Source organism: Schistocerca piceifrons, chromosome 2 (assembly GCF_021461385.2).
Source record: "Schistocerca piceifrons isolate TAMUIC-IGC-003096 chromosome 2, iqSchPice1.1, whole genome shotgun sequence".
Taxonomy (NCBI): domain Eukaryota; kingdom Metazoa; phylum Arthropoda; class Insecta; order Orthoptera; family Acrididae; genus Schistocerca; species Schistocerca piceifrons.
The window spans coordinates 1062676555-1062703753 of record NC_060139.1 but is presented as its reverse complement, the minus strand read 5'-3'; the positions used below and the strand labels follow the sequence as shown (position 1 = coordinate 1062703753).

Sequence of the window (27199 nt, the reverse complement as noted above, 5' to 3'; positions counted from 1 at the left end):
GAAACCTTCGAATGGCATGGGGGTGATGAATGGGGAAGGATGGGGTAGGAGGATCTTGACAGAGTTAGGGAAGGAGGTGTCAAGCAGAAAAAGGGGGAGGAGGAGATGGACAGAGTGAGGGGAAAGAGACAGAGAGAGAGAGAGAGAGAGAGAGAGAGAGGGGTGAAGGTGAGATGGGCAGAGAAGGGAGAGGTGTGTACAGAGAGTGGGGAGGCGATGGATGGAGAAGAGGGGAGTAGGAATGAACAGACCGGCAAGTGGAGAATGACAGAGGGAACGGAAATGAGGACAAAAGACAGTGGGGGAAGGTAGAGGCGGACTAATGAGGGGGGGGGGGGGGGTTATATAAATACATACCTCGACAACGCTTAGTACCTAGGAACTGCTAAATAAAAGGAATCAGGATTCAAACACTACGTAGAAATCTGGACAGGAAACACTGTATTTAAATACGATAAAGCCTAATCGTGAAATCGTGTCCAATGTGCGAAAATGGTTTGAGAAAGAATTGGAAAATGGAGGTCTTGTCTTACTAGTATCCAAACGAGTCGTGCGATAAGCACCTACTGTACCTAGAATGACAGTGTGTAGTGTTAGCAAGGGAAAATTTGGGAAGGAAAGTATTGGAACTGAAACCTGACGCCTCAAGAAATCCACTGGACAACAAATTTCAATCCTTCCCCCAGAACATGTGATTCAGTTTTTGTCATTGAGAGCCTCCTATGTCAGACAAGCATAACACACAAAGTTGCTGTAGTAGAAAAAATACATATCACATTTTTTAAAGGACATCATATTCGCCGTTGTTTATTTCACAGTTGTGATTTCGGTCCTCGTGTCATTTTCACGCGGTACTGCAAATGATTTTGCTTCAGCAGATGCCACACTTTAAAATCTTCCGATATGTATACATGTCATCGTCAGAAATAGGCCCTCTCGCTGTCGAAAGATTTTAAAGTATGACTTGTGCTGAACCACAACCTTTTGCAGTATCACTTGAAAATGGCCCAGAGACGGAACTTGCGAATGTGAAATCAATAATTTCTATAGTCAACGGCGAATATGAAGTCCTTTAAAAAATTCTATGTGACTCTAAACCCTACTCATGAGAAGTTAATAGTATTTCAGATGAGAATAACAAGTACAGTTGTCAAAGAAAGTATCCTACTGCAGGTAAGTTTCTTGCTACACTGCGCAAATCTGAGCTTTTTGACAGCAGTAAATCGCCTTAGTGACTCGCTCTTGAGAATCTCACTATGAGACCACAGGTTATTTCAGACCGTAAAATGCTGAAGTGAGCAAACGTAGCTGCAAGGCGATGCAGAGTGTCGTGAGAAATGAAGTACGAGGGTTATTTTTTTTTAAATGATCCGATTTGTAGCGAAACGAAAAGTACAGTGAGAGTCCGATGAATCTTTGCGCCTATGTGTTACGCAGTGTCTGTAGTATGGCCGCCGATCGCGTCATGCGCTGTTCGGTTCTGAGCGCACACTTAGCACGTAAATATGCCTAGAACGATAGGGTCTCTTGTCGAGTATGAAGTGCGTGCGTGCCGTCATCCGACTTCTTCATGCTGAGGGATTCCACCTGATTTCATGTAGCCCACAAAGCGAAACTGCCACGTTTGACAGGTAAGTGCAGCAATGCAGCAGAAACATTGAAGCTGGAGGTACAGGCGTTCAAGATTCAGACGATCAAGGAAGGAAATGAGCGTCAGCCGATGGTCGTATTCAGCGAGTGGATCAAACGTTTCGAGATAGTCGTCTGCGAAGGGCAATTCGGACCAATCGAAGGGGAATGGTATCAGGCGTTTTCCTTCTTCATGACACACTGCAGACTCAACGAAGACTCCCCTGCAGCGCTTTCGACGGAAAGTGTGTGGTCACCCACCATACAGCCCGGACTTGTCTCTCTCTCATTTTCATCTCTACGCTCGCGTGAATCGTTGGCTACGAGGGCAGCATTTTAGCACAGACAACAAGCTGCGGACCAGCATTGGTAAATGATAGAAAGCACAGGCGGCTGCCTTTTATGACGAGGGTATTGTAATGTTCGTACATCGAAACAACAAATATCTAAGTCGGAGTGGCGACTATGTAGAGAAATAGCGCGAAGGTGGAGTTAAATGTTACAAATAAAACATATTTGATTTCACTGTGGTTTCCATTCACGACCATTCCGAGGATCTTGAAAAGAAAATGGCTCTCTTTTATTACTTTAGGGCATGTGATTTAGATTTTCTCTGATACATGTCACACTACGAAGATTCGGTCTTTCTGTAACGTAGCAAATTATCCCTAGTCTTTACACCTTCACCTGAGGTAAACGATCTTATAGTGTGACTTGCCGTGTAGCCATGAGGACTGCAGTATTTCCTTTCCTTTGCTCTCACATCAGCGCAGCTGACTCTGTGACCGTTTGCACAATGTGCTGGCCTCGCGTTTAATCATTGTCACCACTCTAAAAAAAGCGTTTTTAATTATGTTATGCTATATGAGTATTGTGGAGTGAGTGACGTATGTAAGGTGAGAACATTTTATTTTGTTAGGAACTATGTAAAACGTAGTGACGTACGTGACGAATGTTCAGTGTGCATGCTTTTGTATAAAAGCAACCACAAGCAGTTTAGGTGTTAAATCAATGAGTATGAATTTGTGTGGATAATTCGGATTGTGTTTCATTTAAATTAAATTTGGTTTCGTAAATTGAGAGTTTCTTCTATATATTGCTTTCTGTAATTTGTCAGATATTTAAGGAATCATCACTATTATTTGAGAGATGGAGTAGTGCTTTGTGCTACAGTCCTGTGTCTCTGGGAGACCTTCGGGAACTGTTTCACTGTGCAGGTCAATGTGGAATCAAGCCACAAATACATTCCTAGAAATTGAAATAAGAACACCGTGAATTCATTGTCCCAGGAAGGGGAAACTTTATTGACACATTCCTGGGGTCAGATACATCACATGATCACACTGACAGAACCACAGGCACATAGACACAGGCAACAGAGGATGCACAATGTCGGCACTAGTACAGTGTATATCCACCTTTCGCAGCAATGCAGGCTGCTATTCTCCCATGGAGACGATCGTAGAGATGCTGGATGTAGTCCTGTGAAACGGCTTGCCATGCCATTTCCACCTGGTGCCTCAGTTGGATCAGCGTTCGTGCTGGACGTGCAGACCGCGTGAGACGACGCTTCATCCAGTCCCAAACATGCTCAATGGGGGACAGATCCGGAGATCTTGCTGGCCAGGGTAGTTGACTTACACCTTCTAGAGCACGTTGGGTGGAACGGGATACATGCGGACGTGCATTGTCCTGTTGGAACACCAAGTTCCCTTGCCGGTCTAGGAATGGTAGAACGATGGGTTCGATGACGGTTTGGATGTACCGTGCACTATTCAGTGTCCCCTCGACGATCACCAGTGGTGTACGGCCAGTGTAGGAGATCGCTCCCCACACCATGATGCCGGGTGTTGGCCCTGTGTGCCTCGGTCGTATGCAGTCCTGATTGTGGCGCTCACCTGCACGGCGCCAAACACGCATACGACCATCATTGGCACCAAGGCAGAAGCGACTCTCATCACTGAAGACGACACGTCTCCATTCGTCCCTCCATTCACGCCTGTCGCGACACCACTTGAGGCGGGCTGCACGATGTTGGGGCGTGAGCGGAAGACGGCCTAACGGTGTGCGGGACCGTAGCCCAGCTTCATGGAGACGGTTGCGAATGGTCCTCGCCGATACCCCAGGAGCAACAGTGTCCCTAATTTGCTGGGAAGTGGCGGTGCGGTCCCCTACGGCACTGCGTAGGATCCTACGGTCTTGGCGTGCATCCGTGCGTCGCTGCGGTCCGGTCCCAGGTCGACGGACACGTGCACCTTCCGCCGACCACTGGCGACAACATCGATGTACTGTGGAGACCTCACGCCCCACGTGTTGAGCAATTCGGCGGTACGTCCACCCGGCCTCCCGCATGCCCACTATACGCCCTCGCTCAAAGTCCGTCAACTGCACATACGGTTCACGTCCACGCTGTCGCGGCATGCTACCAGTGTTAAAGACTGCGATGGAGCTCCGTATGCCACGGCAAACTGGCTGACACTGACGGCGGCGGTGCACAAATGCTGCGCAGCTAGCGCCATTCGACGGCCAACACCGCGGTTCCTGGTGTGTCCGCTGTGCCGTGCGTGTGATCATTGCTTGTACAGCCCTCTCGCAGTGTCCGGAGCAAGTATGGTGGGTCTGACACACCGGTGTCAATGTGTTCTTTTTTCCATTTCCAGGAGTGTATTTTTGTTAAGATGAAGAAAATCTTGCGTTCTGTTCGTTCTTTTGTGGGAGTTGTGGAGCGACTACAGTTTTGAATATTGATGTGGAAGTCTGAAAATTTTAAGTTACTTATATTGGAAGTAATTTTGGATGTGAACTTTCTTGTTGCACTTAAAACTGAGCATGGCGTGTTTAGTGAACATAGCAGTGAATAGCTGTGGATCAGTGACTGTCCAGAACATCAAAATCATTCCGATCAGAGTGGTGAACTTCCGGATGATTTTGTGCAATAAATTTGTAGTAAAAACAGAACTAACTTGTACCGATAATAGATAAGGCAGTAAATACGGACTTGATAGCCATTTGCCACTTGATTTGGATGTATTAAATCCTAAGTAAGTGACCTTCACGCAAATTACTCGACGTCCAGCATCCCCGATATTTTTACGAGCCTCCACCAGCCCGGATCTATGGGGTGACAAAACGGGGTATCTGCTCCTGGCAGCAATTTCAGGGGGCGCCAAATTCATATTCTTGAAGGAAAAAAACTTGTTTTACGAAGTACCTAGCATTCAGTGCAAGTTTGTCTATCGATTATTCATATTATGTTGAAACACATCTCTGTTTGTATTTAAATATTTTTGAGCACATTCTAAGTTCATTTCTGAACAAATCATAATTTTTTCATGGGTGCATGGCGAATGCGGTGTCACTGCCAGGGGAATCCCCTTCGCATGTAGAAATAAAAACATCTTTCCCGCAGACCAAAGGGTGGTGGGTGGGTTGGTGAGGGGGGGGGGGGGTAAGGGAAAGGGTTATAGGTCTGATAGCTTCTATTAAAAATGTACATATTTAAATTCCACAGATCCAAATACAGTGACATGCTATTGAAGAATGCTGTGTGAAGAGACCTGGCACTGAACTTTGGCACACTTAGGACCAAATAAAATTTCTTACATTTTCTCCAACATTATCAACCTCTTCAGAAAGATGTGCACTACAAAATAAACATAGTTTTCAAAAATATATGTGTTTTGATGTCCCATCCCAAAAGCTCAATGGGGCTGGAGAACCACTAAAGCTTTTGCCCGTTCGGAAATATCGTAGATCCGAGACCGACCTCCAAATGCTGCGTTCAAGCTTCCCTTATAAGGCCTTTGTTTGGTCCTTATTTACCAGGTGTAGAAGTATAAAGCCGGAAATTCGCTATAGATGGTGGTAGCCGTCAGTGTCAATGTAGGGCCCGTGAGACCGCGTCTGCAGTGCCATCTGCTTCCTGCAACTGCTTTCGACGAATGTCAACACACAGTTACCCAAGTTCCGTACATCGGTATCTGTTTCAAACCTATAAACATATCGAGTTTTGTGCCTACGAACTACGATTTGCGGATAGCATTGGTTTTCTGTTCTCATTTAAAGAAAACTGCAGCAGAATCGCACCGAGTGCTCGTCAAAGCTTTCGGCGAACATGCTCTTGGGAAAACGCGGTGTTTCGAGTGGCTAAAAAATTCAAAAGTTCAGAAGTGGCGATTTTTACGTGAGAAACGACAAGCGCTGGAAACCACCGCAAAAAGTTTGAAGTCAACGAATTGCAGGCCTTATTGGATGAAGTTGATACTCAGACTGAATAGAAGGTCGTTACTCTTCGGTTGAAAGCTATGGGAAAGGTGAATGAAAGACAGCAAGCAAATAGTAAGACCACTTGTGAAATACTCCTCGACAGATACAAAAGAAAGTCGTTTCTCCATCGAATAGTGAAAAATGGATATATTTTGAGAATTCTAAGCGTCGTAAATCATGGGTGAATCCAGGCAAACCCTCGACATCCACTGCAAGACCAGATTCCTTTGGAAAGGAGACAGTGCTGTGTGTTTGGCGGGATCAGAAGGGTATATCTATTATGAGCTGCTAAAACCTGGTGAAACTGTTAACAATGATCTCTAACTTTAGCAAATGATCGATTTAAATCGAGCATTACGTGAAAAACGATCGTAATATGGAAAAAGGCAAGACAAAGTCACATTGCTCCATGATAACGTCCCAGCACAGACTGCAAAACGCGTCAGGAAAACGGTCGAGACGCTCAATTGTGAAATACTGGGGCATGTGGCTTATTCTCCAGACTTGGCTCCGACCGGTTATCATTTACTTGCATCACTGGGACACGTTCTGATGAACAACGCTTCAATTCTTGTGAAAATGTACGAAAATGGCTCACTGGCGGTTCGCTTCAAAAGAAGAACTGTTATTTTGGCGTGGCATTCTTAGCCTGCCGGAGAGGTGCGATAATTGTATAAATAGCAATGGAGATTGTTTTGAATGAAATATTGTTTATCAGTTTCGAACAACATAGTGTAATTATAGCAACCAAATTCCAGTTTCATACTTATACACCAAGTAATCTGTGTTTCTCCAACACTGCTTTACAGCTAGTATCTACTACGTCAGGGTGAAAGGGAACAAGGATCAAGAAGCTTACTGAGGTAGGTGGATTGAACTGTTAGAGGCACAAAGAACGAACTCGCGCCGACACATGAGTCAGACTAAATTTCCGACCAAATAGCGACGGTTATCTGCCTGTTATCCTTCCCCGTGCTGCTGCCGGTGGACACGGAGGCACATCACACGTGAAGTTTCACGCTTCATCCTTACACCCACTGGCTCCATGAAGTCCGTCGCGAACACCGCTTTTCAGTGAGCCGCCTCACCTGCGCAACAAACGGCGGGCGATGTGGCAGCACTGCGGAGCCTCGTGGCACACAGTACCTCTCGCAGCCGCTCGCCCACCACCTCCACCTCCTACAGCGCCTGCTGCGGACTCGGGACACTCCCACGCAGGCGGCCGCGACAGCGGTGCGCGGTGCTGCGTCGTGTCCTTCGCCCCTGACAAGGCGGGCAGGCCGTCGGAAACTGCCGCCCGTGTTTCATGACGAAATCATTGGCTTCGGCGGAACAGGTCACTCAGCGAGTGCAAAGTGTGATAGTCGCCGCGGTTCGCTGGGACCAGAGTGAATAACCCATACGATGTGAGCCGTGCACCACTTCCCGCCCACCCGCTACAAAAGCTGTGCGCCTGACGGCACTGCGGTAATTTTCGACAAAAGGTACAACAGCGGCTGTTGCGGTGTCGAACCAATTTAGCCTGCAGTTTAACTTTGCTCTGAAATCAATATAGAGGGTGTAACAGGTGAAAGTGCAGATACACTACTGGCCATTAAAATTGCTACACCACGAAGATGATGTTCTACAGACGCGAAATGTAACCAACAAGAAGAAGATGCTGTGATATGCAAATGGTTAGCTTTTCAGAGCATTCACACAAGGTTGACGCCAGTGGAGACACCTACAACGTGCTGACACGAGGAAAGTTTCCAACCGCAGTTGACCGGCGTTGCCTGGTAAAACGTTGTTGTGATGCGTCCTGTAAAGAGGAGAAATGCGTACCATCACGTTTCCGACTTTGATAAAGGTCGGGGTGTATTCTATCGCGACTGCGGTTTATCGTATCGCGACATTGCTGCTCGCTTTGGTCGAGATCCAAAGACTGTTAGCAGAGTATGGAATCGGTGGGTTCAGGAGGGTAATACGGAACACCGTGCTGGATCCCTACGGCCTCGTACCACTAGCAGTCGAGATGACAGGCATCTTATCCGCATGGCTGTAAAGGATCGTGCAGCGACGTCTCGATCCCTGAGTCAACAGATGGGGACGTTTGCAAGACTACAACCACCTGCACGAACAGTTCGACAACGTTTGCAGCAGCATGGACTATCAGCTCGGAGACCATGGCTGCGGTTACCCTTGACGCTGCATCACATCTTTGAACGGTGGACGTTACATTTCAGATGTGTTACGACCCGTGGCTCTACCCTTCATTCGATCCCTGCGAAACCTAACATTTCAGCACGATAATGGACGACCGCATGTTGCAGGTCCTGTACCGAACTTTCTGGATACAGAAAATGTTCGACTGCTGTCCTGGCCAGCACATTCTCCACATTTTTCACCAATTGAAAACGTCTGGTCGATGGTGGCCGAGCAACTGGCTCGTCACAATACGCCAGTCAGTACTCTTGAACCGTGGTATTGTGTTCAAGCTGCATTGGCAGCTGTACCTGTACACGGCATCCAACCTCTGTTTCACTCAATGCCCAGGCGTATCAAGGCCGTTATTACGGCCAGAGGTGGTTGTCATGGTTACTGATTTTCCAGGATCTTTGCACCCAAATTGCGTGAAAATGTAATCACAAGTCAGTTCCAGTATAATATATTTGTCCAATGAATACCCATTTTATCATCTGCATTTCTTCTTGGTGTAGCAATTTTAATGGCCAGTAGTGTATTCCTGTTCGTGATTGAGGGCAGTTAACTGACCAACATACATCAGTATTTGTGTAATTTGAATACTAATGTTTTTAGGATTGATAGTGCCTCTAAGTACGTGTGGCAAGATCAAGCCATCAATGCTTATTGTCCCCTGGGCAGTTGACTGGGTGTTGAAGTGCGGATACGCTGATGCTAAATGGTGAGTCTATACTGACAGACAGTTAGGACCGTGAAGAAATATCAGGCAGTGAATTACTTGACGTGTTTGTGGCAGGACGCAGAGAAGAAAAAACGGAAAACCAACACACAAGTGTGTCTACGTATTAACGTACCACATATAACAATATCTGTACTTATAGCCATTACACCTTGTATAAGGTATAGGCAGTTCGCCAAACTCACTAGCATATCGAAATTTTCTTTTCTTTGCTACTCATCCAGAGTAACATCAGTGTCCTCCTCAAAAGTAAAACATAAATTACTAAAACATATTCGAGACAGTAATGGAAATTACCAAATATGCAGCAGCCAGTCGCAAAATCATGTTTTATTTATTCACTTTTGCAAATCGATTTCAACTAATTAACAGCCATCATCGGTGCTACAAATACAAGAATAAAAATAATTAATAACAGTGAGTAAATGAATAAATGTACATAAAGCAACGTAAACCAATTAAATGTAAATAGACGCATTAAACCATCTGAAATGAACATACAAATTTACCTTTCAACCAATATGTGCCCTGAATAGTAATAATGTCTTAAACAGAGGTCAAACATAAAGTGATACAACGAGAATTGACTATGACAACGAGAAACCATAAGGGGGCGCTGCAAAGCAAACTCGCCCTCTATGCGAAAAGATACAGCTAAAATAAGAATGAGAAAAAGAAGAAAGACGTATGACGTACAAAGTGAGTTAAAATATAATGATATAATACTAAAATATTTACATGTAATTGATATATTGACAAAGATTTCGTCAACCACATAGTACAGTTATAGACGCCAAAAAGCGATTGTACGAATTAGTAAAAAGGAAGAAACAAAGTCGAAATTTTTTTTTTAAATTAATTTTTTTTTAATTATTTATCATAATTTTAACCAATAGCAAAAGTTAGTCATAATGCCAAAACGTAAAACGATGTTGGCATCCATCTAGCGTACAGTTAATGACATTCAGGAAGAGCGGACTTTTTTTCCCGGCAGATGGCGCCACATTGCTGCATGCACATGTAATGTAAACTAAGTTGAGATAAGAAAATTACGGACACGATCGAAACAAACGTATTAACGAAACAAGGCCAAATGCAAAAATAGGGTGCTAGCACACTTCATACATGGGAAAATTAACACTGGCTCGATAGGATGAATTGAGAACTCGTAGGGGCTCTTACGGTGTGCCCGTATATCATACCTCTTTCTCCTCCTCCTCCTCCTCCTCCTCGTTTTTATTTTAGCTGTATCTTTTCGCATAGAGGGCGGGTTTGCTTTGTAGCGCCCCCCTATGGTTTCTCGTGTTTATTGGAAAGCAAGAGGCATTTGTGGGAGCTCTCCAGTTTTCCATGCTACTTGGAGATAACCAGATATTAATCATGTATGACATTTGGAAACTTAATAAATGATAGACTTCACTGGAGATAACCCTCTTTAATGGCCAGCGGAACAATAAGATTGATGACTACTGTTGCGTACGATTTTATCGTCCCACAGTCCACAGTACACATCGCGCGTCCGGCAACGGTGTACACTATGATGCTTGCGCCACGGCAGGTAGCAGTGTACTGGCACTTGAGAGAATAGCCTTTCCGGCGTTCGTCTTTCGTCACTTTGCTGAAGGATAACTGCGGAGTGACTTGCTCACTGAGGTCGCTATAGCTGAGCTGCGTGTACATGGAACTTTGGTAAAGTTCACCAGTTTCTCCAACGATTATGTGAAGGTTCTCACAAAATAAGAAGGTACAGTGGACACTCACTCTACCCTGAATGGAATTCACATGTGAGAGATCCTTAGAAGAAAAAGAAAAAAAAAAAGAAAAAAAAGATGGCCAAACCTGTCAGTTGCACCGTTATATTGCACCACGAACGATACTTGTGCAGTGCCTTCAGGACGTTACTAAAGTCAGTTTGTGGTCAGACCGATGTTCTGTGTAGATGCAACTGTATTATATCGAAGCTCAGTGTAGTCGAACGTGGGCAAATTGATGGGACTCATGTGGTGTGCAGTTTCTGAACCAAGGCAGTAGAAGTGTTTGGTGTTCCAAGAGGCATCATATCAAAGATTCATACCGCATATGTGGAGAAACATTGTCGGCCCTAAATGAATACTGGGACGGAAGTGTGTGCTGGGTGATTGTGACGAACAGTCACGGAAAAGAATTGACAAATAAGAGGAAGAACAGGAATTTCAAAACGTCTTGATGCAAATGGCTATAACATGAAAACGTGATGCTGAAGCGATGAAACCTGGGCTATGGAGCAGTGTAGGAAAGTCAGTTAGTCAGACAGTCCTGTTCGACAGTTTCCAACTGTAAGGTGGCTATAAATTCTCACCTTACGACCACTCATCCACATAATTTGCCGTGAACTGCAACCACAATTAGATATTATTTGATAAGGCGTACATCGTATATATAAATATTTAAAGAAGACTGACATTATCACATACGCCTTGTAAATAATTGTTAACGCCTATTACATGAAAGGTGACGGAGTCTCTTTATTATAGAAACAACTTAATGAATGATTGCCTATTACGACAGTGGAAACGAAATGGCAGGCGGAACTCAACCCCTGGATGGAAGGCCCACACAGGTGTGTTGGTCCTGCTTAAACACAGGAAGTAGCAACACGGACATTGAGACACCTGAGCGCTGGGGAACAATAGAGTCGCGACCGGCCGCTATTGTAGTAGGGCCAGAAGGATAACCAGATAATACATCCGAACTTTGCAAATCTTGGACGCAGGTAAGAGGAACGAAGAAGCGGCACCTCGGAAACTACGCAGGCTGCGTTATTTCCAAGGCTTTTTACTCAGAAGCGTACCATGGTATGAACATAGGTATTTTCTCGCAAACTTCCACACCACCGTAGATCGTCTTTGAAGCAGTGTCTTCTAGTGTTTGGTACAAATACGATATCAGTCATTTCACGTTACTGGTATTAGACTGTGCACTCATAATAAGGGGCAGAGTTGGGCAATTGATCAGTAATTTTACTTAGGAAATGTAAACTTTGTTATATAAAGGTATTTTTTAATCTACAATAAATATACAGGGTGTTACAAAAAGGTACGGCCAAACTTTCAGGAAACATTCTTCACACACAAATAAAGAAAAGATGTTACGTGGACATGTGTCCGGAAACGCTTAATTTCCATGTTAGAGCTCATTTTAGTCTTAGGGAGCATGGAACATTCCAGTCTATGACTCGCGTCTGGGGAAGACCTAGAACGACGAGGACACCTGCAATGGACGAGGCAATTCTTCGTGCAGTTGACGATATCCCTAATGTCAGCGTCAGAGAAGTTGCTGCTGTACAAGGTAACGTTGACCACGTCACTGTATGGAGAGTGCTACGGGAGAACCAGCTGTTTCCGTACCATGTAGAGCGTGTGCAGGCACTATCAGTAGCTGATTGGCCTCCACGCGTACACTTCTGTGAATGGTTCATCCAATAATGTGTCAATCCTCATTTCAGTGCAAATGTTCTCTTTACGGATGAGGTTTCATTCCAACGTGATCAAATTGTAAATTTTCAGAATCAACATGCGTGGGCTGACGAGCATCCGCACGCAATTGTGCAATCACGTCATCAACACAGATTTTAAGTCAACGTTTGGGCAGGGAATTGTTGGTGATGTCTTGATTGGGCCCCATGTTCTTCCACCTACGCTCAATGGAGCACGTTATCATGGTTTCATACGGGATACTCTACCTGTGCTGCTAGAACATGTGCCTTTACAAGTACGACACAACATGTGGTTCATGTACGATGGAGCTCCTGCACATTTCAGTCGAAGTGTTCGTACGCTTCTCAACAACAGATTCCGTGACCGATGGATTGGTAGAGGCGGACCAATTCCGTGGCCTCCACGCTCTCCTGACCTCAACCCTCTTGACGTTCATTTATGGGGGCATTTGAAAGCTCTTGTCTACGCAACCCCAGTACCAAATGTAGAGACTCTTCGTGCTCGTATTGTGGACGGCTGTGATACAATACGCCATTCTCCAGGGCTGCATCAGCGCATCAGGGATTCCATGCGACGGAGGGTGGAAGTATGTATCCTCGCTAACGGAGGAAATTTTGAACATTTCCTGTAACAAAGTGTTTGAAGTCACGCTGGTACGTTCTGTTGCTGTGTGTTTCCATTCCATGGTTAATGTGATTTGAAGAGAAGTAATAAAATGAGCTCTAACATGGAAAGTAAGCGTTTCCGGACACATGTCCACATAACATATTTTCTTTCTTTGTGTGTGAGGAATGTTTCCTGAAAGTTTGGCCGTACCTTTTTGTAACACCCTGTATAAGCAGGAACAACGTTTGTCATTTAGTAGGTTTAGTTGCCTTCATCATTCATTTATGTTTCGATTGTAATTTATAGAATTAAGAGATCCTAAGATCCGCTGCAGGGGATAGATAGACAGGGCCAAATCTGCATTTAGCGTTTATTATTTTCCGTTGTGCACACTCATTTTACATCCGCCAGGAGTAGTATCTTGGACAACTTCTGACTGAAATATGGTGGGACTGTGGTGACAGCGATATCGTGGTGTTCCATGAGCTCCATGCTTGATGTGTGAGCTCGTATCACTGCTAAAATTCTGTCTCATCTGGTCCATCTCATGGTGTAATATTTGGTGATGCTGTGTCGCAAGAAGGCGGTGCCCCGGTTCACAACGCTCACATTACCCAGAATTTGCATTGTGCTCACAATTTGAATTTCCCCATCTTCCCTGGTCACCACAGTCACCAGATCTCAACATAATTTAGTCTTTGTAGTGTACTTTGGGAGAGGGGGGCGTGGGCGCTATCCAGCTCCATTACCTTTACGTGAACTTGCCACTGACTTGCAGGCAGAATGACACGATATTCCCTTGAAAACCATACAGGACATGCAGTTATGAACTCAGATACGACTGTAAAGTGTTCGGAATGGCAAACATTTTCTTACGCCGTATTCTTCTTCTCCTTCTTCTTCTTATACTGGACACACAAACTGTAGCTGGTCCTTGGCCTCAGTCTTTCCAGCCTTCCACACATTTCGGTCAGCTTCATCCTCATACTCAAGACCCAGTATCTGTATGCATTCCATGTTATTAACGTTGCATCTCGATCTCATCCGTCCTAGTGGTGTCATTCCTTCGGCTTCTCCACCCATCACTGTCATTATCACCTTGTTCTCTCCTCTCCCCCTCACATTTCCATACCACCTGAGTCTTTTAATTTTCACACTCCCTACGATATATATAATTGTACCAGCTCTATGTTTTTCCTTATTCTCCCCTGGTCATTTTCTTCCGAAGGTCCATATATTTTTCTCAGTACTTTATTTTCTATAGTGATGAATTTTACCCTCTTTTTTTTGTCAGAGTCTATGTCTCGCTTGCTTAGCAAACGGTTGGTTTGATGATGGTCTAATATATTCTTATTTTTGCCTGTCTGGAAAGTAATTTAGATATTATGATGTTATGTATAGCTCCAAGATATCTTTCCTCGTCTTGAATTCTCGTTACGATCCGTTGCTCTATAAGGTTTTGTTTGTTAATGTTGACGCTGAGGTAAGTTAGGGTGTCTGTCTTCTGTATTGTTAGGTTCCTCATTAGATGGTTTGGTCGTAATAGAGCCCTTCTTCTTATTACCATGAACTTCCTTTTATTTTCATTTATACTTAGACCAACTTTCCTAGCTTCTTCCATGTGTACAGTTCTCATTATCTCTAGGTCTTCCATGCTGTTTCCTATCATCACAATCTCATCTGCTAAAGCCTGAACATTCATCTTTTCCTCTATGGTGATTCCTGCAGATTCCTGTGTTTACTCAGGATGCTATTGAGCGCCAAATTCAAGAAGGTTGATGATATGTTATCTCCATGTCTCACTCCTGTGTTTACCTCTAATGTTTCTGTTCTTTCACTCTACACTTTGATTCCATCACACACATTCTAGTTAGCTTTATCAGCTTGTCCGGTATCACACATCCTGCCATTGTCGTCCACATCTCCTGTCTCACTGTGCTGTCATATGCTTAGCTGAAGTCAATAAACACGCAGAAAGGAATCGCGATTGTTCTCCCAGTTCTCATCTAGTATTTGTCTTACTTTGAATATTTGATTGGTTGTATTAGTGATGAAAACGTGTTTTTGATGTTTCCATACTTTTGTCCAACACCTGTAGGTCACGGTTGAACAGGAATCTTGTACAAAGATAACGGCACAGAGACATACAGATGTAAGGAACAGTGACCGACCTTGTTGCTGTTGTTGTCGTTGTGGTATTCAGCCCTGAGACTGGTTTGATGCAGCTCTCCATGCTACTCCATCCTGTGCAAGCTTCTTCATCTCCCAGTACCTACTGCAACCTACAACCTTCTGAATCTGCTTAGTGTATTCATCTCTTGATCTCCCTCTACGACTTTTACCCTCCACGCTGCCCTCCAAATACCAAATTGGTGATCCCATGATGCCTCAGAATATGTCCTACCAACTGATCGTTTCTTCAAATCAAGTTGTGCCACAAACTCCTCTTCTCCCTAATTCTATTCAATACCTCCTCATTAGTATGTGATCTACCCATCTAATCTTCAGCATTCTTCTGTAGCATCACATTTCGAGAGCTTCTATTCTCTTATTGTCCAAACTGTTTATCGTCCACGGTTCACTTTCATACATGGCTACACTCCATACAAATACTTTCAGAAACAACTTCCTGACACTTAAATCTATACTCGATGTTAATAAATTTCTCTTCTTCATAAACACCTTCTTTGCCATTGCCAGTCTACATTTTATAACCTCTCTACTTCGACCAGTTATTTTGCTCCCCAGATAGCAAAACTCCTTTACTACTTTAAGCGTCTCATTTCCTAATCTAATTTCCTCAGCATTACTCGAATTAATACGACTACATTCCACTATCCTTGTTTTGCTTTTGTTGAAGTTCATCTTATCTCCTCCTTTCAAGAGACAGTCCATTCCCTTCAACTGCTACTCCAAGTCCTTTGCCGTCTCCGACAGAATTACAATGTCATCGGCGAACCTCAAAGATTTTATTTCTTCTCCATAGATTTTAATACCTACTCCGAATTTTTCTTTTGTTTCCTTTACTGCTTGCTCAATATACAGATTGAGTAACATCCTGGAGAGGCTACAGCCCCGTCTCTCTCCCTTCCCAACCACTGCTTCCCTTTCATGTTTCTCGTCTCTTATAACTGCCATCTGGTTTCTGTACAAATTGTAAATAGCCTTTCGGTCCTTGTATTTTACCCCTGCCACCTTCAGAATTTGGAAGAGAGTATTCCAGTCAACATTGTCAAAAGCTTTTCTAAGTCTACAAATGCTAGAAACGTAGGTTTGCCTTTCCGTAATCTATCTTCTAAGATAAGTCGTAGGGTCAGTATTGCCTCACATGTTCCAATATTCCTACGGAATCCAAACTGATCTTCCCCGAGGTCGCCTTCTACCGGTTTTTCCATTCGTCTGTAGAGAATTTGCGTTAGTAGTTTGCAGTCGTGACTTATTAAACTGATAGTTCGGTAATTTTCACATCTGTCAAGACCTGCTCTCTTTGGGAGTGGAATTATTATATTTTTCTAGACGTCTGAGGGTATTTAGCCTGTCTCATACATCTTGCTCACCAGATGGTAGAGTTTTGTCAGGACTGGCTCTCCCAAGGCTGTCAGTAGTTCTAATGGAATGTTGTCTACTCCCGGGGTCTTGTTTCGACTCAGGTCTTTCAATGCTCTGTCAAACTTTTCATGCAATTTCATACCTCCCATTTCATCTTCATCTACATCCTCTTCCACTTCTATATCAACTTCACTTACATTGCCCTTGTATAGGCCTTCTATACACTCCCTCCACCTTTCTGCTTTCCATTCTTTGCTTAGAACTGGGTTTCCATCTGGTCTCTTCATGTTCATATAAGTGGTTCTCTTTTCTCCAAAGATCTCTTTAATTTTCGTGTAGGCAGTATCTATCTTACCCCTAGTGAGATAAGCCCCTACATCCCTACATTTGTCCTCTAGCCATCCCTGCTTAGCCATTTTTCCCTTACTGTCTATCACATTTTTGAGACGTTTGTATTCCTTTTTGTCTGCTTCATTTACTGCACTTTTATATTTTCTCCTTTCATCAATTAAATTCAATAGTTCTTCTGTCACCCAAAGATTTCTACTAGCCCTCGTCTTCTTACCAATTTGATCCTCTGCTGCCTTCTCTTCTTCATCCCTCAAAGCTACCTATTCTTCTTCTACTCTATTTCTTTCTCTCATTCCTGTCAATTGTTCCCTTACGCTCTCCCTGAAACTATGTATAACCTCTGGTTTAGTCAGTTTATCCAGATCCCATCTCCTTAAATTCCCACCTTTTTGCAGTTTCTTCAGTTTTATTCAACAGTTCATAACCAATAGATTGTGGTCAGAATCCACATCTGCCCCTGGAAATGTCTTACAATTTAAAACCTGGTTCCTAAATCTCTGTCTAACCATTATATAATCTATCTGATATCTTCTTCCATGTATACAGTCTTCTTTCTTGATTCTTGAACCAGGTGTTAGCTATGATTGAGTTATGCTCTGTGCAAAATTCTACCAGGGGGCTTCCTCTTTCATCTCTTACCCCCAATCCATATTCACCTACTGCGATTACTTCTCGCCCTCTTCCTACTATCGAATTCCAGTCACCCATGACTATTAAATTTTTGTCTCCCTTCACTATCTGAATAATTTCTTTTATCTCATCACAAATTTCAACAATTTCTCCGTCATTTGCAGAGCTAGTTGGTATATAAACTTGTACTACTGTAGTAGGCGTGGGCTTTGTATCTATCTTGGCCACAATAATGCGTTCACTATGCTGTTTGTAGCAGCTTACCCGCACTCCTATTTTTTATATATTAATAAACCTACTCCTGCATTACCCATATTTGATCCTATATTTATGACCCTGTATTCACCTGACCAAAAGTCATATTCCTCGTATCACCGAGCTTCACTAATTCCCACTATATCTAACATCTAACTATCCATTTCCCTGTGTAAATTTTCTAACCTACCTGCCCGATTAAGGTATCTGATATTCCACACTCCGTTCCGTGGAACGCCAGTTTTCTTTCTCCTGATAACGACGTCCTCTTGAGCAGTCCCCGCCTGGAGATCCGAATGGGAGCCTTTTTTACTTCCGGAATATTTTACCCGAGAGGACGCCATCATCATTTAACCATACACTAAAGATGCATGCTCTCGGGAAAAATTACGGCTGTAGCTTCCCCTTACTTTCAGCCGTTCGCAGTACCAGCAGAGCAAGGCCGTTTTGGTTAGTGTTACAAGGGCACATCAGTCAATCATCCAGACTGTTACCCCTGTAAGTACTGAAAAGGCTGCTGCCCCTCTTCTGGAACCACACGTCTGTCTGGCCTCTCCACAGGTACCCCACCGTTGTGGTTTCACCTACCGTACGCCTATTTGTATGCTGAGGCATGCTAGCCTCCCCACCAACGGCAAGGTCTATGGTTCATGGGATGGAGGGGGGGGGGGGGTTGGTGATCGACCGTAAGACATAAAAAATGTGGCGCCTGTTGTTGAAATTATATACACATCAAAAAAGTTTTTCATCACCTCCGTTCTGAGAGTTCCGGAACTTGTACCGAAAACTGGAATAGAGATCAACAAAAACATTATTTCCGCCCTTATTATTGCTCATGAAAGCAACGCATTGCATGTTGTGCCACCATACAGCGAGACCTTCACAGGTGGTGGTCCAGATTGCTGTACACACCGGTGCCCCTAATACCCACTTGCACTGATGCATACCTGTATTTGTCGTGGCATAGTTCATCAAGGCACTGTTGTTCCAGATTTTCCCACTGCTCAACTGCGATTCGGCGTACATACCTCAGAGTGGTTGGTCGGTTACGTCGCCAATAAGCAGCCCTTTTCAAACTATTCCAGGCATGTTTGATTTGGTTCATGTCTGGGTAACATGCTGGCCACTCTAGTCGAGTGTTGTCGTTGTCCTGAAGGATGTCAGTCACAAGATGTGCATTATGGGTGCGCGAATTTTCGTCCATGAAGACGAATGCGTCGCCAATATCCTGCCAATATGGCTGCACTATCAGTCGGCGGATGGCATTCCCGTATTGTACAGCCGTTACAGTGCGTTACGGGTCCACATAATGCCACATCAAAGCAGCAGGGAACCTCCACCTTGCTGCACTCGCTGGACAGTGTGTCTAAGGCGTTCAGCCTGACCGGGTTACCTCCAAACACGTCTCCCACGATTGTCTGGTTGAAGGCATATACGACAATCAACGGTGAAGAGAACGTGATGCCAATCCTCGGCGGTCCATTCTGCTTGTTGTTGGGTCCATCTGTACCGAGCTGCATGGTATCGTGGTTGCAAAGATGGACCTCGCCATGAACGTCGGGAGTGAAGTTGCGCATAGTGCAGGCTACTGCGCACAGTTTGAGTCGTAACACGACATTCTGTGGCTGCACGAAAAGCATTATTCAACATGGTGTCGTTGCTGTCAGTGTCCTCCGACCCCTAATCCGTAGGCAGAACCATCCACTATAGTAGTAGCCCTTGGGCGGCCTGAGCGAGGCATGTCATCGACAGCTTCTGTCTCTCTGTGTCTCCTCCATGTCCGAACAACATTGTTTTGGTTCACTCCGAGACGCCTGGACACTTTCAATTTTGAGATACCTTCCTGGCACAAAGTAACAATGCACACGCGATCAAATCGCGGTATTGACGGTCTAGGCACGGTTGAACTACAGACAACACCAGCCGTGTTCCTCCTTCCTGGTGAAATGACGGACTGATCTGCTGTCGGACCCCCTCCGTCTAGTAGGCGCTGCTCATGCATGGTTGTTTACATATCTGAGAGGGTTCAGTGACGTCTCTCAAGAGCCAATGGGACTTTGTTTGCGATGCAATGTGCACAGTGAACGTCTATCTTCAGGAGTTCTGGGAACCGGTACGATGCAAACCTTTGTTTGATGTGTTTATAAACCACAGATGATAACGTTGCGTACCCTGTAGTGTCCCATACTGTCGCACCAACAACCGGGGGTTGGGTGACAATAGCGAATGGTGTCTGCCAACACTGTTCTCATCAAGGCGGCAACACAATGGCAGGTCCATTCTTATGCTGCACCCAGATCCAGGACTCATAAAAGGTGGCTTGATGCTACTTATGTATCCAGTATTGTTCGGAACGCTTCTGCTGGTTCAAATATATCTGCAGCTGCAGCAAGTGTAGCAGCAACAATAGTTATCATGCTTCCTGATCATAGTACTGCAGAAGTTGTACTGTCTATGTGGGTAATTGTCTGACTCCAAACAACCCCATTTATGACCAAGGCAAGAACTTCAACAAACGTTTCGCATAATACGACAAGTCGCAAAGGTGCTGTTGCTATTGTGACTGATCCTGTGCCTATTGGGATGTTGCCAATGTTTTCTGCAAATGTACACACAGTTATCATGACCCTGACTATGAACAGAACGCCGCATCTGAGTGGGTTGCAGCAAATGAGTTGAATGTAGGGACTGATTAGTCTGTGGAAAAGTAGAATGGCCACTCATCATTACATAAGAGGACAGTCGCGACCAATGATCATATCTGTATCACCACTTTGCATGCAGAAGGCTTGTGAGCCGGAGAAGTTTTCGACGTGTGCAGCAGAGTCAGAGTGATGTGGTGCAGAGAGAGAATCAATGCCAGTGGACAGGTAGTGTTGACGACCTACGCGGAACAGGCCGTCCATGTTCAACAGATGCACAGGATAAGCAATAGCTAAGGCTTTTCAGTCACAATAACCGTGGGCTGAATGACCTGCAACTGAATACGACGTTCCAGGAGGTAACAGAACGTGATGTACCGCTTCAAACTGATATGGCACGATTCAATGCTGTGAATCTTGTCGACGGCCAAGGAGAGTACTTTGTCGTACACCACAACAGCAGGGACACCATTAAAGGTGGACTAGAACACATGCAGAGCAGACGTCTCAGGTGCTCGCACTGGGTGGGGAAATTTGGATCTGTTTGTACCCTGATAATCACAGGCAGGTAATGTCGAAGGTCTCCAACATTGAGTCCCACATGTGGAACAACGTGGTGCTGGATGATGTTCTGGGATGAAATAACATTGGACCATCGTACAACTCTCGTGGTTATTGAGGGCACCCTTACAGCTCTATAGCATGAGGACGAGATTCTACAGCCATTAGTGGTAGTGTATCGCCAAAATTTTGGTGACAGTTTCATCTTGATCACGTGCTCATCGTGTTGTTCCCGTGAACACGTTCCTACACCAGGATACGCTCACCAGAATGGAGTGACCTCTTCGTTCCCCAGACATGCACTCAATCGAATACGTGTGGCATCGATTCAAGCAAACTGTTCTTGGTCGTTGACAATGACCACGCTCTCTGGGCGACTTGTGACTGAATAGCTGGTAAAGAGTGAGGCAGTTTGTCGCTGGGCTGTCTCTATGGTCTTATCGCTGGAATGCAACGACGGATTAATACCCGCATCTGAGCAAGGCGACATTCCACCAAATGACGTCGCTCAAGTGGGCTGTGACAAACCCCCCTGTGGGAAGAGATGAGTCTGTCGTTATAGATTCTTTTTTTTTTTTCATTTTCATTTTATATTTTCGTGTTGATGGTCTGGGCTCCTTGTATATGAATAGACACGAATGCTTCGGAGCCAGTTTCTGCTTTGTCTGCCACGAATTTCGAAATTTAGGAGTGATGCACCACTGTTTTTGATGTGCGTACATGACACAGCCGTACACTACGGTACAGACGTGTGAACAGCATATCTGCCCTCTCGGGTGGTTGTCGCTTGATTAAAGCCCTCCTAGTCCCATCGGTTCCATATTCACGTGGTAGTCGTGGGACCCCGTCGAACGTAACAAGCAGGATTATGTCGTAAAGGAAGACTGCAGTCTTCACAGGCCACGTGTTTCACGAGTTGCAGTACTGTTTTCTCACAAGAAACTGACTTCCAAATGTGATATCTGACTCAGAAACTCACTACACACTTTTTTCTTGTACACAGCTACTGCATCCGATTACAGCTGCCTACTTTGCACATTTGACTTGTATTGGAAAGCACGTAGCACAGTCTGTCCAGATCTGAAGTTTGCTGCCTGCCACTTCCACGGGAGTGCGGGCAGTGCAGCAGTGTGGCAGTGCGCGGCGCCTGCAGCTGGCGGCGGGCTGTTGTGTTGCAGGGGCGCCGGTGGTGCACCCCAGCAACGCGACGGTGTCGGCGCGCAGCGGCCAGAGCGTCACGCTGCGCTTCGAGTTCTGCGCCAACCCGGCGGCGCAGCGCGCCCTCTGGCTCGTGTCGTCCGTCGCCGCCGCGGCGCTGCTGCGGCCCGGAAACGCCACCGGCCGCCTCACCGCCCACAACCTCACCGTCAGTAGCTCTCTGCTCTACTCTCTCCTCTATTGCAATATTTCCCTCACTTCTCCACACTCAGCTCGCAACTTCTGTTCCTCTTCTGTTCGTGTTGTTTCCTGCGTTTTCTAGCACACATTCACCATCTTTTTGTGCTGTGTTTTCCTTTTTTCTGTCCATTTACTTACTTACTTTTCCTTTCAAAGACTTTTAAATTTAGTATTCCATTCTTTAAATAGTTCCTTTCTGTTACTTACAGCGCTTTGTTGTTGTTTCTTTCCATTCTTTCTTACTTCCCTACTTCGTACTTATGTTCCGTTATTAAATTTATTTTTCAAGCCTTTAAATATTTAATTCCTATCATGCTCAATTATTTGCCATTCTTTCTCATTTCAGTACTTCATGCAGTTCTTTGCTTATTTAAATTTATTATTTCAGTCTTTAAATAGTTTCCTTCCATCATATACAATTCTTTATCGTAGTTTCCTTCTATATATGATTATTTCTTTGTATTTCTACGACTGAATATCTTTTGTATCTATTTCTGGTTAAAGCATAATCTCTTTCTCTCCTACTATTTCTTATATCTGTTTTATATCTTTCTAGCTCTATCTGATATTTTTGCAAGGCATTTTAATTCACTAATTCATTCTATTTTACCTGAATTTCTATGTATTTTAGTTAACTGTTTTTATATTTTTCACGAAATTTATATGTTTTTCTGATTTCTCTATTTACCAATTATCAGAAGATGTATATTTCATGAAAGTATTGCAAAATCATCTGCGAAAGATGGGTATTTCACTGTGCTTCCATTCTATTCCCTCTTCCTATTGGTGGCTTGAAGATGGACTTAGGCTAATTACCACGCAGACAGAGTCAAACAGACAGTTATTCATTCTGCAGTCCATCGGGGAATGGAGCGAGTTGAAATCTTAATACCTTTCACAATGGGAGGTTCCTTTTGCCAACACTGGAGCGTGATTTGTGGAACATATGAAGTCTGTGTACTCACGCACACGCGTGAGAGAGAGATAGAGAAAGAGAGAGAGAGAGAGAGAGAGAGAGAGTGTGTATGTGTGTGTGTGTGTGTGTGTGAGAGAGAGAGAGAGAGAGAGAGACAGAGTGAGAGAAAGAGAGATAGAGAGAGAGAGACAGACAGAAAGTGTGCGAGAGTGTGCTTACCTATTTAGATCACTCAAAAGCGAGGTTATTGGCGTCCTTGCTAAAAGAGTCTGACACGAATCTTCGAAGGTCGTTCAGTAAATGGTGTTCCGCCATCTCTTTCTCAGTATATATATCTGCTGAAGAAATTTGGTCACAATATCCGTCCATGTTCTTTGAAATGTAATGTTTTTCTGCATATTCTCCGTCACGTTCTATGGCCTTACTCCAGCGTTGTGTACGAGTATGTATTCCATATTGGTAAAGCTTCTACGCTGTGCTCATAAAATAACGGAACGAAGATTAGAGGTTAATGTTCCATCGGCAGTGAGATCATTAAGAGACGGAGCATCACCCCAGATTGTTGAAGGATGCGATTGGAACACGCTTGTGCCCTTTTCTGAGGAACCATATCAGAATTAGTCTGCAGCCATTTTGTAAAATCACGAGAAACCTAAATCGGAATGGCTGGACGCGGGTTTGAATGGTCGTCCTCCCGAATGTGAGTCCAGTGTCCTAACCACCGCAACGCCTCGCTCTGTACCGTCGTATGTTTCCACTCCAAGAACTACACTGTCATCGTCGTCAAAGTGTGCCTCACATACAGAATCTTAAGTGGTCCGAACAGATGCGAGTTGTGATATGGGCTGTAGTGTGGACAAAGCAATGATTTCCAACTAAATGTGGCGATGTCCTCCCGACTTATGAGACTTTTGTGTTGACGCATAGTCTCGCGTTGGAGTAATATTTATTTAAGATTCTTGTCAAACGAACCACACTGGAAGTGGTTCTTGAGTTTGTTGAGGGTCTTCACACATGCCTCTGAACTACCATAATGGCAACATGTCCACGAGAATGACATTATCACTAGCCCAAATGATTGTAAACTTAACTCTTCCACCAGCTGGACCCGTCTTCAGTTTCTTCTTTTTCGGGGATTGCTGTTGAGGCAACTCCAGTGAGTACCTATTTATTTCCGGCTAAAACAACCTGTTACAAAAAGGCCTCACCATTGGCCGCAAGCTGCTCCAAGAGTTCGGATGCCATGACTTTGCTTTGAATGTAGTTGTCTGTTATGAGCATTCGTGGAACAGATCCTGAGCACACCTTTCAATATCCAAGAGTGTCATTCATTGTACATGCAGTTACAGTGCTCGCTGATAGCTGCGGATACAGTTTTCGAGTTGCGGTGCACGTATCTGCACTAATAATGGCATCAACCCGATTCCCGATGTCGGGAGCAGTTGCCGCCTCAGGACGTCCCTAATGCGGAGTCTTGGAGCTCAGTTTCTCCACTTACTGGCGCTTTAACTCTCTTTATTCATCACCCAGAACTACCCCAATCAACTGCATCGTTACGATACACTAGAAATAAATTTTTATGGTTAAAGACCACGGATTCTCTTTCGGCAGCCGAGTACTCAAATAAGTTACGTTTCTTGAAAGGAATGTCTTGCGTAAACGCAGTTCCGTGGATCACTGTCGTTCCGCCGTTAGTTCACATTATTCGAAACTTCGCATACTCGCAGAAGAAACATGAAAAAAAAATTGTGTAAAACAAATCACAAATTTAAAGGAACAGGGATGTTATTTATTTATTTTTTATTTTCAATAAAGATCACTCTTTTAAAAGGAACATGTAGATCATTTCATGGTATAGGGTGTGGATTACATATTGAGTGGTGAGAAAAGCGTGAGGTTCATTGTCAAATGTGCACACCGACTGCACTCGGCACATCCCAACTGCGTGGGGGATCGAGGAAGACTGCCTGAAGATAGTTGGCAAAGGTTTTCCGATCTATGAACCTCATTGTGGGCTTGCTGCAAGAAATACTAAAAGTCAAGTCGCGACTTGGCAGCATCCCCATAGAGGTACGCGATCGTCCAACCTTTGACCCAGAAGATCGACTGTGATTTAGCCGCCGGAAAGTAGTCACTCTCTGGATGTAAGAAGGAAGCGGGTGTAATATGTTTCCGGGTAACACGTAGGTAGCAAGCCACCAGTGGTCTTCCTAGGAGCCAGACGTCCTCCACCGCGATACAAGTTAAGCGGTGATGGTCGTCATCCACTTGGCAACATTTGGGCATAGTGGAGTGTTCACTAGTCCAATTGCATGGAGCTGTTGGTTGGTGTTGAACTTGCCACAGGCGACAGAGAACCACAGTTCCCGAACGAAGGTAGGAAGGAATTTTTGGTGCACATGTCTCCAAATCTTCGGCCAATGCAACCTGGAGTGTTAGAGTTCAATGACATTACGACTTATCCGTCGTAGCAGCCAAACATAAAAATCCTTCGCGCATGGCGGTCTCGTGCGCGGAAGCTCGTCTCTGATATAACTAAGTTCCACGACAAATGTTGATACATGCGCAAAATGTGGCGTAATGTTGCGCACCGCCACCGGAGGTGTGAGGGACGCTGGAACTAGGAGATCCAGTAGGCGGGATGTAAGGGAATCACGTCCGCTACGCCATTGCTTGTACATCGTGGCTAGAAGGAGCGCCGTCTCTCGGCATTGAACATTCGTAAGTCCGAGTCCCTCCTTGTCCGTAGGGAGCGTGAGCACAGCGTATCGCACCTTGAGTGCCGATGCAATCATCACAAAATAGCCTAGTGCTGATTGAAGTCGACGCTCGAGCGTGAGTGGTAGGGGCAGGATCTGCGAAATATGCACCATTCGAGAAACCACATAAGTGTTCAGATACTCGACTCGCTGCAAAGGATCAAGGCGCCGTCGGACCATGGTACGTGTTGTCTGTAAAATACGTCGGTAGTTAACTGCCGCAGTATGTTTTACAGATGAGGTAAAGTCTATGCCGAGATAGCGGAATCGTTGCACATAAGGAAACGGACTGATTTCTTCCGGTGTAAGGCCCCTTCCAACCGGCATTGCCGCCGATTTGTTCATGTTCACTGCACTACCCGCCGCCACACTGTGGTCCAACAACAGTTCAAGGACCGTCTTCACCCCTTCCTCAGAACGAACGAGCAGCAGGAGGTCGTCCGCATACGCACGACATTTGAAGGTATAGTCCCGTAGTTCCATCCCAGAAAGAGAAGTTGTTAGCCTCCCAATTAATGGTTCCAAGGCTACCGCAAACAACGGCATCGAAAGAGAGCAGCCCTGGCGAATGGATCGTCGAATTTGAATGGGCCCTGTTATACGCCCATTAACCTGTACCAAGGATTGTGCGCCCCCATAAATCCTTCTAATGAGACCAGTGAAACGGTCTGGAATCACATTTGCTCCAGTACAGCGTACAGATAGTTGTGGCGCACCTTATCAAAAGCACTGTCAAAATCATCTGCCACAATCGCCTCCTCCAGCGCTATCACATCACGGCATTCGCCAGTAGCTGTTTGCACATTCACCGATCCACCCGGTGTCGTCTGTTCTGGAGAGAGAACGCTACGAATTAACATACGACATCGGGACGCTAGCAACCGTGCAAAGATCTTATAGTCGGCATTAAGCAGGGTGATGGGGCGATAATGTGTGACCGTAATTCCTGGCTTCGGTTTAAGTACTGGCACCAAGAGGCCTTCCATAAAAGCCTGTGGAGGCCTTCCATAAAAGCCGGTGGAATAGGCGCATCGGAATTTAAAATTTCGTTGTACATTTCCGTCCATCGCGGTGCCATTTCGTTGCGAAATTCTCGATAAAATTCAGCAGGAAGTCCATCAATGCCTGGGGACCGATTCAACGCACCTTGTGCGATCGCATCATGTACTTCCTCACAGCAAATGGCTTCCAGCATGGTACCCGCGGCTTCCACCGTCAGTGTACGGGAGACGTACGTG

At 44.9% G+C, this 27199-nt stretch overlaps 1 protein-coding gene across 1 annotated transcript in view; it reads left to right on the top strand.

Moving 5' to 3' along the window:
- LOC124776123 (nectin-2-like) overlaps positions 1-27199 on the top strand; it is a 212963-nt gene that overhangs the window by 159486 nt on the left and 26278 nt on the right. Inside the window, exon 8 of the mRNA XM_047250962.1 lies at positions 22067-22254. Within this exon, the coding sequence (XP_047106918.1) occupies positions 22067-22254 (188 nt within the window). The remainder of the gene's footprint in view (positions 1-22066; positions 22255-27199) is intronic.